The 17,029-nt window shown below is 45.4% G+C and overlaps 1 protein-coding gene across 2 annotated transcripts in view; it reads left to right on the plus strand.

Annotated features, from left to right (window-relative positions):
• The first annotated feature begins 1,119 nt into the window (after positions 1-1,119).
• Positions 1,120-17,029, plus strand: part of HDHD5 (haloacid dehalogenase like hydrolase domain containing 5) — a 29,203-nt gene continuing 13,293 nt past the window's right edge. The window contains exons 1-5 of one of the 2 annotated variants that reach the window (XM_059184346.1): positions 1,120-1,293; positions 9,685-9,909; positions 11,398-11,510; positions 14,186-14,279; positions 15,598-15,631. In XM_059184346.1, the coding sequence (XP_059040329.1) occupies positions 1,168-1,293; positions 9,685-9,909; positions 11,398-11,510; positions 14,186-14,279; positions 15,598-15,631 (592 nt within the window). In that variant the 5' untranslated portion in view covers positions 1,120-1,167. The remainder of the gene's footprint in view (positions 1,294-9,684; positions 9,910-11,397; positions 11,511-14,185; positions 14,280-15,597; positions 15,632-17,029) is intronic. The other variant, XM_059184347.1, reaches the window with a different exon arrangement.

Here is a 17,029-nt window from a genome sequence, read left to right on the forward strand (position 1 = left end):
ATTGTGGGTATATTTTAAAAATCACTACCCACTAAAGCAATTTCCAGGTAGTTTGATAACAGGAAGAGACTGAGAATATTTCCATCTTGGAAAGCCATGTCCCCTGGCAGGGTTTAAGTGCTGGGCAGTTGTTGGTTGGTTAATGTGAATCAGTCTGCCAGATTCTCTCAGTTGCAGGCAACTGCCAAAAGTTGGATCTTGGCCTTCAAGATTGAGGATCTAAGGGTGTTACTAACCTCTGAGAGGGCAGAGTCTCTGCCCATCCCTGACCCCATCTTGCTTCCTCTCACCTAGTGCTAAATATATTGCAGGCTCAGCCTTCTTAGTGTAACTATCACCAGGGACAGGTCAAATGGTGTGAAAGGGAGCATCTTAAACATTTCAAATGGTGGACACAATGGTGCTTTCCCTCTTTTCGGGAGTTATTTTCTACCTTGTATTATATAGTCCTGTCTCGACCTCCCTACAAAGTGTGAGTTTGCAGTATTATTTATGTATATATTCTCCCCAGGAGTTAGCACAGAGCTGGGCAGGAAGGAGGACCTTAGCGAATATTTACTTAAAGACCACAAGAATGACTAATTGGTAACCTCCAAGTATTCCTTGATTGACTGGGGTTCAGGGCTCTCGAACATCAAAAGAAAGCTTTGCTCTTCCGCCCCCGTTCCTTGCAAATAAGTATTAGCTCCTTCCACACAGTTTCTCATCTCCCTGAGAGTTGCTGAGGACTGAGGGTTGAGGGAGCTGGGACTTCAGAGAGAAACGCACGTTCCAGAAAGTCCGCGGGTACAAAGTCCATGCACACTGGCCTGCTTACCTCAAGTCTCCGTCTACTAAGAGGCCGGACTTTGCCTGCCTCCTTCCCCTCCAACAGGAACCTCACCCGCCCCACCTTCCACCCCTAACCCCTGGCCCGCGGGAAAAGAACCCCGGCCCAACCTCCCCCAGCACCCTGCCCGACCCCCCACGCCGGGTTTGACTCGGCGCCTAACACGCCCCGCGCCCTGCTGGGCTTCGGGACACGGACGTGGGACTACAACTCCCGAAATGCCTCGGGCGCCGCCCGGCCCGAGCGCTCCTCCGCCGCTGATTGGCTGTGCGGCGGGGGCGGGGTGGGGCACGGACCGGTCTGGCGCTGGTCTGCACGTGCGCGCGAGGGGCGGCTGGATGGCTGTTCTCCGCTCCCTCGCGGCGGTCCGCGCGGCGCCGGGGCTTTGGTGGCGGGCGGCGCGCGCGTCGTTGGGGCTCCAGGGCCGCTGCCTGGGGAGAGGCTACTCTGTGGATGCCGCGCAGGTGAGAACGCCCGAGTTCCGCCGAGCGGGTCCTCAGGGCTGGGGGTGGGGCCGGAGCCGCGGGGAGGGAGGGGCCGCGGGCCGCATAGCTCCTGGACGAGGCCACTGACCTCTAGTGCACTTCGTTCTTGCCCTGAGCACGAGTGTTCCTTGCACGCCCTGCCTCCCCCTCATTCAGGGGATTTGTCATGCCTTCGGCCTGCATGAAAAGTTACTTCAGCGAGAGAATGAACAAAACAAGCCCAAAACGCGCGCCAGGAATGTTTCCTCGCCGCTCTTCGTCTCCAAAGTTACTCGGCAGTTTTTGTGTTTGTATTTTCCTGGTCAGGATATGATTCCTGCACTTCCTCTGTGATTCTTCAGGATGAGAGTCTTTCGGTTTTGATTTTCATCTGCATTTGAAAGAAATTTGGCGACTCGCAGTGAACTCCCCTCTGGGAGCTGCACCTATAAATGGACAACCCAGCGATGAATGTGGGTTTTGTGTGGGGCTTTTTACTTTGGTCCCATTCGCTTGTGAACCTTATTCATAATGAGCGGCTGTTACGTGGAAGATCTGAGAGTCGAGAGAAGGGGGAACTGGCGCAGGGTCCCTAATTTGTGCCAGGCAATTCAGTGATAATAATTCTCTCCCCAACTCTGGAGGTGGATGTAACCCTGTGAGCGAGCGAGCATGAGATGGGGAAGGTCGCTGGGGAAGGTCGGAGGGAGAAGCAGACCCCCTGCTGAGCAGGGTGCCCCATGCAGAACTCAATTCGGGGACTCCACTATCATGACCTGAGCTGAAGGCAGTAGTTCAACCAACCACCTAGGCGCCCTGGAGTCAAGTTTTTAAGTACTTTTCTTTGTCAGGTCAAACAGCTTGGTTGACCGCTGTGCCAGGACTCCAGGCCAGGTGGGCACATCTGTCACTCACTTTCCTCTGGGCCAGTTGTCCCCTCCCTTTTTTTTTTAAAGGATAATTTCGTTTTCTAAAATCACAGTTTCTGTATGTAATAATGTACACGTTTGTAGTGCTTTCACAGTAACCCTTTGATAATTTTAAATAATTCCTTATTTTTAAAAACACATAGCACTTTGTGTCAGATGCTTCACAATTACTAATTTGCACACTTTTCGTAACAGCTCCGAAGTAAGTACTGTTACTCCATTTTACAGATGGAGGAACTGAAGCACAGAGAAGTTAAGCAGCTTGCCTAAGGGCATACAGCTGGTCAGTGGTCAAATCCTGCAATCCAGGGCAGTCTGGTGCTAGAGTGCTAGCTCTTAACCCCTGTGTTACCACTGTTATCATTTTGCATATGGAAGAGCTAAGAGTCAAAGAAGTTAAGTGACTGACCAGTGTCACAAAGCTGAAAGTGACCACACTGGAGGCATGGGATGAGAATGTGCTGTGAAAAGGACTTTGCTGTCATTTATAACTATTGTATTGACTTTAGCATCTTTGCTGGTCCTGAGATCATTCCAGGTGACTTTCTGACAGAGTAGAAAAAGGGAAGGGATATAGCATAGCACAACATTTCAGAGTACTAGCTTTAGAACTGAATCCTGCCTGTCCTGTTTGACTTAAGGCAAATTACTTAGCTTTCTAAGCTTCAATTTCTCCATTGGTGTATTGAGGATATTACTTACCCTGCAATGCTTTTGCGAGAATATCTGTAGGGTACTTTTTGTGATATATGCAGGGTACTTTGCACAGTGACTGGCACATAGCAAGTTCTCTTAAATGTGGAAGTGGATGGAGTAGACAGTAAAGTAGATAGTAGTTCTAATGCTGTTGTTGAAAGCTACCAAACTCATTACGGTAAGAAGCCAAACACAGAGGAACATCTTAGTAGTCCTTTCACTTCAAACTAATCTTAAAACCACGTATTTTAGGAGGCGCCTGGGTGGCTCAGTGGGTTAAAGCCTCTGCCTCCGGCTCAGGTCATGATCCCAGGGTCCTGAGATCCAGCCCCGCGTCGGGCTCTCTGCTCAGCATGGAGCCTGCTTCCCTTCCTCTCTCTCTGCCTGCCTCTCTGCCTTCTTGTGATCTCTGTCAAATAAATAAATAAAATCTTAAAAAAAAAAAAAAAAAACCCAACCACATATTTTAAATCATTGCCACATTGCCACAGATAACGATACGAACTTTACTTAGAGGATCTGGCCTGATACCCAGGACTAGTTTTTTAAAAACCCAAGTGATATATGAACCACGAGAGACTATGGACTCTGAAAAACAATCTGAGGATTTTGAAGGGGGGGGTTGGGTGAGCCTGGTGGTGGGTATTATGGAGGGCACGTATTGCATGGAGTACTGGGTGTAGTGCATAAACAATGAATTCTGGTACACTGAAAAGAAATTAAAAAAAAAAAACCCAAGTGATAAAGAAGAAAAATCAGAATACAGATAAACAGAAGAGAATGAAAAGAAAAATGAAGAGAAAAAGTCCGTTTCTTTCTCCTTCTCTAGGTACCTTCATGTAAAAAAATTAATAAGGGGTGCCTGGGTGGCTCAGTCGTTAAGTGTCTGCCTTCAACTCAGTTCATGATCCCAGGGTCCTGGAGTCAGGCCGCGAATTGGGCTCCCTGTTCAGTGGGAAGCCTGCTTTCTCCCTCTCCCACTCCCCCTGCTTGTGTTCCCTCTCTGGCTTTGTCTCTCTCTTTCAAATAAATACGTAAAATCTTTAAAAAAAAATTAATAAACCTTATTTTTTAGAGCAGATTTAAAGTGAATGGAAAGTGTAGAGAAATCCTATTTTTATGCCCTCTCCTCCCGGTTTTTAATGGTCTTCTGGCTGTGTATTATTAATATCTTGAACGTAGTGTGACACATTTGTTACAGTTGACTTGCATCTTTACTTTCTTGTGGCTAGGTGCCTGATTTCTCTGTGTACATTCACCTGAGGGTTGGAGGTGTCTGTTACTTATTTGTGTAGTTAGAGATGAGGAAGTCTTTTTTTTTTTTTTTTTTTTAAGATTTTATTTATTTATTTGACAGAGATCACAAGAAGGCAGAGAGGCAGGCAGAGAGAGAGGAAGGGAAGCAGGCTCCATGCTGAGCAGAGAGCCCGACGCGGGGCTGGATCTCAGGACCCTGGGATCATGACCTGAGCCGGAGGCAGAGGCTTTAACCCACTGAGCCACCCAGTCTTAAGGATACTGCTAAATTGTCCTGAAAGCACTCCTGTTCTAAGTAGCAGGGACTGTCAATTCTTATTTCTAAGAGAACAAATTTTTTGACTATTTAGGACATGGCCAGAAGACCATTAAAACTGTATGGTTAAATTTTGTAGCCATCAGCACAAATACTTACAAACTAAGTTTTCAAAAACCCAAAACCAGAATAATATTATGAACCCAGATTCACCAGTTATTGACATTTTGACATTTGACATTTTGCCACACTTGCTTTGCTTGCCACCTTCCCCTCCCCCCCGCCACCAGCTGTAAGATTTTAAAATGAATGGTGATTTCTTGTCATTTAGGGGTTAACCCTAAATTCTTCTATATGTACCTCTGAGAAAATGACATTTTCATTTTAAACCTAGCTATAATGATGTTATACATAACAACATTACCAATTCCTTAATGTAACTTAAAATTTTGTCCTTAAAATGCCCAATTGTCTCAAAATTATGGACATATGAGTTTTGCATGTAAGCTTTCAGAACAGTATGCTGTGTATCCATATAGTACAAGGAAGAGGGCAGACCATGCGGGTTGTTGAGTATCTATGAGAGTTTAAGCACTGTGCCAGGGTGGAAGGTTAAGGGAAAATCATACCCCTCCTCCATCTGGACCTGTGCAGTGAGTCTCTTTGAGAAGTATAAAATGATAAAATCAGAAAAGAGCCGTAGATCCTTTCCCGAGGGAAAATGCACATAGAGTTTTAAGGGGTTTTATGGTCACTCTGAAATCTACCAATGGGCCCCTGTTTAGGACCCCCATTCTAGAGGGTTTGTTGAGGAAGCCGGTGGGGATCCAGGGATCCTTGAGGGCCTTCTGGTGCATGAGCACACTGAGTACAGAGGAACGCGAACTCACATGACTGGGGGGTGGCAGGAGGTGTAGCAACATCGTGTTCCAACACAGATATCTTGGTACCTCTTGGATCCCTTTCTTACTCTGAGGTGCTTGCTGCCTTGGGCGCCATGGAATGAACTCTGAGTTTGCTGTAAGCCCAGTTTAAGGCTGACCTCTGGATTGAGTACTTGTGAACTGGGTCACCTTTGACTAATTCTTCTCTTTCAATTTGGGTTCTTATTCATCCAGTCAGAATATCCATGTTGAGCATTATGCATAAGCCAGGCTCCTTTTGCTATGTAATGTCAGTTGGGGATAATGACACCCACCCCCAGAAGGTTGGTACAAGGATTAAGTAAGCATATTTTTGTTTTATGTCCAACTCAGAGCTCAGTACAGTCCACCCATTTGGAGTGCAACAGGATTAGCCTTTGGAGCCAAGAGTTAGAGACAGTAGGTATTTCTCTCCTGGCATGTAGGATTTGACAAGTTTCTCCCTAGCAGTTGTGTTTGCTGGTGGTCAGAATTTGTCTTACTGATTTGACTTGCTTTCTCTATTTTTCCAGGGTCCCTTTCCACCTCTGATTTGGCACCAAAGCTGCCATTGTTGAAAGCTGAAAGGTCCTACGCACAAGCTAGTATGAAGGAGCTGGAAGACTGTCTCCCTGGGTGGTCTTAACTGTTCAGCAGAGGGAAGATGGGATCATTACAGTCACTCCATTTCCTTTTTTTTTTTTTTTTTTTTTAAGATTTTATTTATTTACTTGATAGAGACACAGTGAGAGAGGGAACACAAGCAGGGGGAGTGGGAGAGGAAGAAGCAGGCTTCCTGCTGAGCAGGGAGGACCCTAGGATCATGACCTGAGCTGAAGGCAGATGCTTAATCCACTGAGCCACCCAGGCAACCCAGTCACTCCATTTCCTAGTTTACTTGTTCCAGAAACTTATCCCTTAGCTTCCTTGACCCCACACCCTTTTGATTTTCCTTATACTGACTTGCTACTCATTCTTTTGCTGGTGACTCCTAGGTGACCCTTCCTTAAATGACGATGGTCTGGTTCTCTGTAAGCCTTACTTCTGCTCTCACTCTGCTTGTGCTTCTCGGGCTCTTCTGTCCCTTCCCAAGTTTCAGCTGTTCTCTAAGAGCAGAGAGCTTCTGGATTTTCTTCTCCAGGACCTTCTGTTCAGTGCTGGTGTCTCTAGTTGTGTATCTGACAGGTCCAAAGTGGAATGTATCTTCTGCCCTCACTGACCTCCCAGCTGCTGCCAATCTAGTTTCTTGGGTCAGTGACTAATACCAGCATCCATCTTTCCAGGGTCTCAAGCCAAAAAAAAAAAAAAAAGTATGGGGGTCCCTGTGGCCCCTCCCTCTCTCAGTCCTGTATCCTGTTGTTACCAGGATTTGGCTGTTCTGCTTCTATGTATAACCTGCCCTCCTCTTACCATTCTTGTTGCCACTGCCTAGTTAAACCAAGTTAAAGCCACTATCATCTGTCTTAGATTGTAGTTGGTCCCAACTGGTCTCCTTCAACTTGACTTTCTTCATTTCACTCAATCTTGACTTTGCAGCCAAGATATTTCTACAGTGCAGTTCTGACATGATTTACTTTCCATTTCAGTTGGCCTAGGAGACCTAGGATGGCTAGTCTTCACCACCTTCTTCTGGTTAGGTGCCCCTCATTAAGGGTCTTGGAGTGCTTTCCTTCCCCTCAGCTCCTAATTTAGCACTGAGTGCAGACTGTCCTATGGCTATTTAATTGTCTTTCCCACCGAACTGTGTAGACAGAGGCCACTTCTGGCTGCTTGTCTGATCTGCTGCTGGTCAGGCTGTCAGTCAATAGATACTTGTTAAATGAAGGCAATTATTTAACTCTTCCATTGCCTAGCTCAAAATTCTCTTCTAAGAAACTACTTTTGTTTAATTGTTTATTTACTCAGAACTTAAGTACTCAGAATTGATTTGCATTTGTGAAAATACTGTAGTTTCCATGGGTTTCCTAAACTGGTTGCTTTATCTTTCACCCCAGCTGAAAATGCAGGGCCCGAAGCACCTGCTGCTCACAAACAGAGCCCTATGCCATGAGTAGGTGTATGCAGTAACAATGGCTTGACTTAGTGGGCCCACAAAAGGAAAGTAGCAAACAGGTTAGGTTGAATTTTTTTGACATTTGAAAAACATCTTATATGTTAATAATAAATGGGATGAGAGGCGCCTGGGTGGCTCAGTGGGTTAAGCCTCTGCTTTTGGCTCAGGTCATTATCTCAGGGTCCTGGGATCAAGTCCTGCATTGGGCTCTCTGCTCGGTGGGGAGCCTGCTTCCCCCCCAACTTTTGCCTCTCTGCCTACTTGTGATCTCTCTCTCTCTGTCAAATAAATAAATCTTTAAAAATTTCAAAAAATAATAAATGGAATGAAATTTTTATTTGTATTATTTATTTTTAAAGATTTTATTTATTCGACAGAGAGAGATGCAGTGAGAGAGGGAATGCAAGAAAGGGGAGTGGGAGGGGGAGAAGCAGGTTTCCTGCTGAGCAGAGAGCCCGATGTGGGGCTCAATCTGATGACCCTGGGATCCTGACCTGAGTGGAAGGCAGACGCTTAAGGACTGAGCCATCCAGGCACGCCTGTATTTATTCATGTTCAAATTTTCATTCCTAAAGATCTATTCATCTATTTGAGAGAGTGGGGGGCAGGGAGAGCGGGGAGAGGAACAGAGAGAATCTCCGTTAGCCTCCCCACTGAGCGTGGAGCAAATCCAAAAACCAGATGCTTATTTGACTGAGCCACCCAGGCACCCCTAAGCTTTTTTTTCAAATTCTTATTAAATAGTCGCTTACCCCAAAATGGGTATTGAACTCACCACCCCAAGATCAAAAGTTTCTTGCTCAACTGACTGAGCTGGCCATGTGCCCCTGGAATGAATTTTTTTTTTTTTTTTTTTTTTTTAATAAAAAGGACAGTGTTGAGGGGCATCTGGGTGGCTCAGTCTGTTGAGTGTCTGCTTTTAGCTCAGATAATGATCTCAGGGTTCTGGGACTGAGCCCTGCTTCGGGCTCCCTGATCAGCAGGGAGCCTGCTTCTTCCTCTCCCTCTGCCCCATCCTCCTCTGCGCTTGTGCACTCAAGCATGTGTGCGCTCTCTCTCTCAAATAAATACAATCTTTTTTATTTTTAAAGGATAGCGCCTGGCTGGCTTAGTCAGTGGAGCATGCAACTCTTGATATTGGGGTCATCAGTTCGAGACCAGTGTTGGGGGAAGAGATCACTAAAATAAATAAATAAATAAATAAATAAATAAAAACGTAAAAAAAAAAAAAAAAAAGATGGTGTTCCACTTTATAAGTCCCAGGAAATGCGTATTGAAATGAGATAACCATTTTTTTAAACCTTTAAATTAGCAAGATGTTTGATAATTAACAAACTCTTTGATACATGTGAAAATCAATACGGGCAGGAATAAAATGCATTAGCAGTGGCCGTGTAAATTGATACATATTTTTGGAAAACACTTTGTCAGTAGGTGTTAATGTTATTAAAATACTTGCACTCTCTTGTCTTTTTATTCTTGCTTTTAAGAATCTAGCTTAAGGGAAAAATCAGTAAGCATGAAGAATTTCCTTATAGCATTATTTGTAGTAGAAAAAATGTAGGAAAACATAAGTGTCCAAAAATAGGGGAAATAGAATATTCACTTAGAATTTTGTAGTCAGAAATGATGCTTGGAAGATAGAGCTATGTATATAGATAACGGCAGGGTAACTTAAGAGATACCATCTAAAAACAGGTCAGATGGAAAAGAAAGTACACAATATAATGCCATTAGTTAACATAAAAATACAACAATAGATAAAAAATTATTACTCTTTATGTACATAGAGTTTCTGGAGATTTATGAGAGAGGAAATAGCACTGGGTAAATGGAAGCAAGAAATTAAATATTTTTAAAATCTCTGTAGCAATTGAGGTTTTTTTGTGTGTTGTCATGTGTGTTGTAATAAAATTGTAAAAGATATTATGAAGGCTATTGTAACATATAAAAATATCTGAATGTCAAATAACAAAATTCAAAATTGAACATGTAAAGTGTAGTTGTCTATGTGACAAAATAATAGAAAAGAGACATGATCATGTTAAAGCCCTGGGGTGTTTTTGAATTTCTCTATTTTCCACTTAAAAATTTTTTTATATTAATTATGTGAAGATAGTTTTATGCTTAAAAATATATGAAAAGGGACTAATTCTTTGGTATAGATGGATTTGCCCTCTCAGAAATCCCATGTCCTCATTTTCTGTTCAGAACTCTGGGTGACCTGGAGATGATGCGGCGCCCTTTCTTGTGAGGATCTTTTCCTTCTTCCCCTTTGCCTCTTGACTCAGGCTGTAGGGATTCTCTTCTTCTGTGCAGAGCCCACCAACTTTTGGGTTCCTGTTGGACATCGATGGAGTGCTGGTACGGGGTCACAGAGTGATCCCTGCGGCTCTGGAAGCGTTCCGCAGGCTGGTGAACGCTCATGGGCAGTTGCGGGTGCCCGTGGTCTTTGTCACCAATGCTGGCAACATCTTACAACACAGCAAAGCCCAGGAACTGTCAGCCCTGCTGGGGTTCAAGGTAAGGAGGCAATGGAGAAATGCCCAAAGAGCTGGTTGTCAGTGGAACCCCCATTCCAACTCTGACTTAGCTGCCTTTCCTGGGTTGGGGTACAGTGTTGATAAGCCCTAGGGCATGGCCCCCTGGCTGGGTCAATAGTACAAAATAACTTGAAGCTCAAGCCTAGCTTCATGAGGAGAGCCTTACAGCAAGGGTATTTTTTATATATCAGTTCACGCTGAACACAAAAATTCTGCCCATGGATTTGGCAGTTTCAGTCTACTGTCTTTGTATCCATTTCTTTTCTGGGCATCAGGGTTGTCTCTATTGGATTGTCAGCCCCTGGAAAGCGAGGGTCACATTTTTCTAAATGTCTGTATACCAGGAGGGATGTTGAGGTAATAGCCTTTGTTTTTCATAAATAAAGAGGTACATATCTAGGGGTGCCTGGGTGGCTCAGTCAATAAGCAGCTGCCTTCAGCTCAGGTCATGATCCCAGGGTCCTATGATTGAGCCCTGTGTTGGGTTCCCTGCTCAGCGGGAAGTCTGCTTCTCCCTCTCCCACACTCCCTGCTTGTGTTCCCTCTCTCACTGTCAAATAAATAAAGTCTTAAAAAAAAAAAAAAAAGGTACATACCTGAATGAGCATTGTCCTCCAAAAGCAGTCCTCTTCCCCACTTGCCCTTCCACATGGTATATCAATGTTGACATGTCCTTCTTTATTAAGGAGGGTGGATTGAGTTCTTGGAAAGAGCCCTTTGGAACCAAGAGAGTAAATAAAGTGGCTGATTGACTGGGTAACACGCTTGGGGGTTGAATGCAGAACAAGGGAGTACAACTGGTTCCCGTCTGTGGTTTCTGGAGAGGGTTCCAAAAACATTTGAGTATTGGCTTCATCGTTGGAGTTAGTACTATAAATGTTAAAAAGCTTAGTCTTTAAGTAGAATTGAAAACAGAAAGAGGCAGATTTCTGTGACTGTGACAAAGAACATGCGCATTAACCCTGAAGTGTCCAGATGGAGAAACTGAGCAGAACAGTCAGTGGTCAGAACCCACGACTGATGGCATTTTCTGCTTGTTCTTTTTTTTTTTTTTTTTTTTTTTTTTAAAGATTTTATTTATTTATTTGGCAGACAGAGATCACAGGTAGAGAGGCAGGCAGAGAGAGAGGAGGAAGCAGGCTCCCTGCAGAGCAGAGAGCCCGATGTGGGGCTCGATCCCAGGACCCTGGGATCATGACCTGAGCCGAAAGCAGAGGCTTTAACCCACTGAGCCACCCAGGTGCCCCTGCCTGTTCTTTTCTTGGGGCAAGAGCCAAGTTAGACAGGTTCTTTTCACACCTGTTTGGGTAGTGTCTACAAGTGTTGGGTGCCAGAAAGAGCTCCTTCCCTTTTTTTTCTGGGCAGTTTTTTTCCCTTCCTAAGTGGGCAGAGGCTACCCGTCTCCCCCTTATTTTCCATCAACTTTGTGTCTCCCCTGCTCTCCTTTGTCTTTTGACTGTTGCTACAGGTGGAACCGGATCAAGTCATTCTCTCTCACAGCCCCATGAAGCTCTTTTCGCAATATCACAACAAGCGGATGCTGGTGTCTGGGCAGGGGCCCGTGGTGGAAAATGCCCGAGTGTATCCTTTTGGTGTTGCTTGTTCTCGCTGTAGAGGAGGGGGCAGGACTGGAGTTTTCCTCCCATGGCTGGGGGTGCGGGGGTGGACAGGACCATAATGAGGTGTGCTGGCTGCATGGTGCCAGGGCTTAAGGGATACATAGTGGGCTCTCTAGGGAGGGAGGATGGCTTCCAGGTGTGGCCGGTCCTGGTGCCATAGTTTCCAAAAAGCTAGCCCACTGAATCAGAACCTACTGGGGAGCTTAAAATACAGATTATTGGTTCACTAGGTGTGAGAGAAGAATCAGCAGTCTGTATATTAGAAGAGAAAACTAGGTGATTCTCTAATTAGGTTTGGAACTACTGCTCTAGCCTGGTTCCTCAGGGTGCTCATTCAACTTCTTAGCTAGTATTAAGTATCCACAGTGAATCTTTTGGGTCTGGGCACACTCAAGAGGCAGAAGAGTTGGGTGCCTGGGGGGCTCAGTGGGTTAAACCCTCTGCCTTCAGCTCAGGCCATGATCTCAGGGTTCTGGGATCGAGCCCCGCATCGGGTTCTCTGCTCAGCGGGGAGCCTACTTCCTTCTCTTTCTCTGCCTGCCTTTCTGCCTACTTGTGATCTCTCTCTCTCTCTCAAATAAATAAATAAAAATCTTTAAAAAAAAAAAAAAAAAGAGGCAGAAGAGTTGATCCCTATTCTCAAGCCACATATTCATTTGCTCATTTGGAAGACCTGCGTTGAGCACTTCCTGGGTACCAGCACGTTCTTCAGGGGTGTTCTCCAAGAACAGCATGTGGGACTCTGTCTTCATCAAAGGGTTCATACTCGAGGCAGGAATAACAGATTCACAAATGATAAAGGAGTATTTAAGATGGCATGTGATGGGGGCATCTAGGTGGTGCAGTCGGTAAAGTGTCCGACTTGTTTTCGGCTCAGGTTGGGATCTCATGGTTGAGAGATCAAGCTTCGCATCCAGCTCTGTGCTGGGTACAGAGTCTGCTTAAGATTGTCTTTCTCTAGGGACGCCTGGGTGGCTTAGTCAGCTGTGCATCTGCCTTCAGCTCAGGTCGTGATCTCAGAGTCCTGGGATCAAGTCCTGCATTGGGCTCCCCATTCAATGGAGAGTCTGCTTCTCCCTCTGCCCCTACTGTTCCCCCTGCTTGTGCTCTCTCTCTCTCAATCTCTGGAAAATAAATAAACAAATAATCTTAAAAAAAAAAAAAAAAAAGATTATCTCCCTGCCCCTCTACACTCCCCTCTACTTCCTCTCTAAGGAAAAAAAAGAAAAAAGCAGTTTTCCAAGCTTAGACCTGAAGCCCAGCCAGGATATGCGTTTAAAAAAAAAAAGCTTACCGGCGCCTGGGTGGCTCAGTGGGTTAAGCCACTGCCTTCGGCTCAGGTCATGATCTCAGGGTCCTGGGATCGAGGCCCGCATCGGGCTCTCTGCTCAGCAGGGAGCCTGCTTCCCTCTCTCTCTCTGCCTGCCTCTCCATCTACTTGTGATTTCTCTCTGTCAAATAAATAAATAAAATCTTAAAAAAAAAAAAAAAAAAGCTTACAATTGAAAACTTAAAAGCGCTGTATAGGTTCTGAGAGTCCTGGGTGTTGGGGAGGGAACACCCTGGGAGCTGCTGTGACTGGTGGCTTCATGGAGGGACGTGGCTGTGCTACCAGAGATGGTTAAGGTTTTCTGTGGGGGGAAGGAGCTGAGGAGGCTGCAGAGAGAAGGGAAGGTGAGGATCCCTGAAGCCGGAGTTTGGATTGGGATAGAGTGGGGAGTAAGAGGCAGCAGGAGGAGTGGCGCCTTGGAAGGGAAGCCTCAGAAGGAAAGGCAAGAGGCCACTGGGCTTACTTAGGAGGGCAGGGGGAGTCTTTGCAAGTTCTGTTGCTCTTGGGTAATTTGACAGAAGCAGTGTTTTCAGGAGATTCATCTTGAAAATAATCTGAAACCATGTCCAGTTAAGATTGTAAGTGGGGATTGAGGATAGAAAATGGAGGCAGCTCTTGGAGAGATCTGGTTGGCACTGGTTTTCTGCTCTTCGTGGCCTCCCCATCCTTTCTGAATCTGGCTCATCCTCAAGAGTTCTCTCAAGTCGGACTTCCCTGGACTCTGCCCAGCTACTAGCCCAGTGACAAGTCTCCTCTTTTCAACTCCTCAAAACCAGCATTGTTCACAGAGCGCTGGTTTAGATGGGCCCTGGGCCTATGGTGAGTTCCTTGAGGCCAGACATTCTTTTTTTAAAAGATTTTATTTATTATTTATTTGACAGACAGAGATCACAAGTAGGCAGAGAGGCAGGCAGAGAGGAAGGGAAGCAGTCTCCCTGCTGAGCAGAGAGCCCTATGTGGGGCTCCATCCCAGGACCCCGGGATCATGACCTGAGCCGAAGGGAGAGGCTTTAACCCACTGAGCCACCCAGGCGCCCCAAGGCCAGACATTCTTGTGTGCCTTTGTGCCCTGGTGGTATCCATTGTGGGACCTGTCACCCTGCTGCTGCATCGCTGTGTAGTCACGGCCCATCTGCCAGCACTCTCAGGATTGACGTTGGCCTTCCAAGCTGTGTCTGGGCTCTTACTGCTTCACTCCTGTCTGGGGATTGGGTGCCCTAGTTTGCTTGGGACTGTGTTGGTTCCCTTCCCCTTAAAGCTATCTTCCCCCAGAACTGTCCGGCTTTGCTTCCCTGATCTTGCTGTAGATTGGGCTTCGAGAATGTGGTTACTGTGGATGAGCTGCGTATGGCCTTTCCTGTGCTTGACATGGTAGATCTCCAGCGGCGGCCAAAGACCACGGTAATAAGGAGCATGCTTCTGGGTGTCTCATGTTTAGTTCTCTCTTCTTATTCCTCACATGGGTTCCTCTTACCAACCTTGCAACCCCTCCCACCGAGAGCTGTGTCTTTTCCACCTTAGAGAGGCACATCTGGCCAAGGATTTTGTTTTCCAGATATACAAGGATGGCCCAGAGGGGCAACAGGCTCCTAAGTGTTTTCCTTTCTGCATTGTCATTAGCTGAGAACCTCTTTCAAAGCCCTAGCATCTCCAACGAGGAGTTACCTGTTTTACTGGCTGTTTTTCCGAGTGTTGCTTGGGAGATCTTTAACCTTTGTGAAATTAATCATTGCTGCTCCTTTATCCTAAAGCTTGCTATGGAGAGCTGTCCTTGTGAGAAACAGCTTGCTTGTAAAGGTAACCGGCAATTCTGAGTATGCCCGTGTTCCTTTTGGGTTTGGTTCATATTTGAACCACTGGTTTACGGGGCCTCTCCTTGATCCTTTAGAGTATGACTTCTTGACTCTTGATGGCCCCTTCCCTGGCACCCCTCTTCCTCATGTGAACTCTCTATCATATGGCCTGTAGTCTAAGTCAGACCATTGTCAAAATGTGGGGAAATGCAGTTATAAACAGACAAGCTTATTTTTGTTTGTTTATGTAGCTTTAGTTTTCCTTCCTCTAGAGCTTTCCAATTGAACAGAGCTCTTCATCACCTTCAAAATCTTCCTCCTAGGATCGTGCAAATTATGTGGGGAACTAGAATGTCTGAGTTGGAACAGATCTTAGAGCAGCTCAGAGACTGAGCCCCACACAGGGGAAGTGACCTACTCCAGGTCACATAGCTGGTTAGTGGTAGAGCCATGACTAATAGTTTAGGGAAGGAACAGACCCCAGAGGATGGGTAAAGTAGAGGCTCCTGCCTCTTCATATCACATCTAGAGAAATGGTCTGTCATGCCCTGGTGACCTCCCTTTCCTTCATAGTCTCACCTTCATCTTAGCTACCTGATTCTAGATCCTTGCTTGATACACATCTCACCTCCTGTCCTCACAGGGACGGGTGACTAGCCCTTCCTCCTGGTTGACGTCCATATGTGACTTCCCTCTGCGTGTTCTGTGAGAGCCCTGCCCATTCTGATTTCACTTTTCTTTGTGAATTTTCTTCCTCGGTCTTATCCAGCTTCTCCTTGGCTTGGGCTAGACCGTGGGGGTGGTGATGGTGTTTGATCTGTCTAGAATGTGTCTTTTCTCTTGCCACTCATTATGATACAGTTGTGTGGTTGTCGGGAAGTGGACAGTGACTGGCATTGATCGTCCTTTTCTTTGTTTCTTGGCAGCCCCTTCTAAGGAACGACTTCCCGGCCATTGAAGGTAATGAGGGCCTCTGCTGGTGTAGGTGTGGCTCCGGGCGGTTCTCCTTTTGGCCCTCCACACCGTTCTCTTGCAGCTTGTTTGCCTGTAGACTGGTGGGGTGGCTACAGGCGTTGGGTATTAGGTCACCTAGGATCTAGTCTCAGATCTACCCCTCACTACCTCTGAGACCTTTGTTTTTAAATTTCCCTGCCTATTTCACTTGCTCTATTATTCCAGAAAAATTGTTAAGTGTAGAAGATCTTAGCATGGAAAAACTCCCAGAGGTAATATATGCCAGTGTTTCTCAGCTCCACTAAATCCAGCTCCCCTTTTTGTAACAAAAATACTGTAATGTCCCCTTTACTGCCCTGCTGTGAAATCCATAGATAATACAACTTCCTGTATATGTATATATTTAAAATTAACTAGTTCATTGTAAAGCCCTAATTGTAATAGGGAGAAATAAAAGGAAAATTTTTAGTAAGGTAATATGTATTTCAGTATGTAAATGATTATTCAGGAAGACATAATGAAGTAGTAAAATGATTATATCAAACATGAAATCATCATAAATGTTACAGCTACAAAGGCAGACTGATGTAAGTGTGTTTATAGGTGGGATATAGGTGTATTTTATGGGTGACTCAGACATTAGGGATTGCATTGTCATTGGTGAAGTGATTTTCCAATATATGGAATAACTTTGGTAAAATTTTGAAAAGATAAACTGTAGGCTTCTCTTGATTTACATGATAGTTTAGAAAATTGTTTGTTTATTAAAGCTCTACTTTGTGTTTACATGTAGAACGAAATTAGGGTTTAGGCTCAATTACCTATAAACAGGTTATTCACCTATGTGAATGTCAGATGGGATACTCAAATGTTAATAGACCAGGGGCAGCTTCTGATTGTTCAGGATTGTCCTGAGCATCTGGCATTCGTGGTCCCCTCCCACGATCCTTGCCACTAATTGTCAGTCATGGTGACAATAAAAATATATCCTCCAATTTCTAGAACACCTCCTTAGGGGCAAGTACTACCCCATTGAGACCACTGGCCTTATAGCTGATACTGGCAGCTACCATGTTAAGTGTTATGTGTCCAGCATGGGTTAAGTGCTTTATTATATCTCATTTTTACCCTAAACAATCGTAGGTATCATTATGATGTAGTTGAGGCAGAGGCTTAGAGAGATGGTAAGTAACTTACCTAAAGTCACAAGGAAAATGGACAGTCAGGTTGGAAATGCTAGTCTGTGTCACTCCAGATCCTCCTCTCCTAGTGGTTAGGTTTACTGGCCCCTGGGGCTCAGAGAGAAGTGGCTGAGGAGGGCAAGCCCTTTGCCAGGTACTTGTGGGTGAGGTGATCAGGAGAGCATTAGTCAGCAGGAGGAAGCAGGCCTGAGACTTGGCTGCT

Source organism: Mustela lutreola, chromosome 8, assembly GCF_030435805.1.
Source record: "Mustela lutreola isolate mMusLut2 chromosome 8, mMusLut2.pri, whole genome shotgun sequence".
NCBI classification, from domain to species: Eukaryota; Metazoa; Chordata; class Mammalia; order Carnivora; family Mustelidae; genus Mustela; species Mustela lutreola.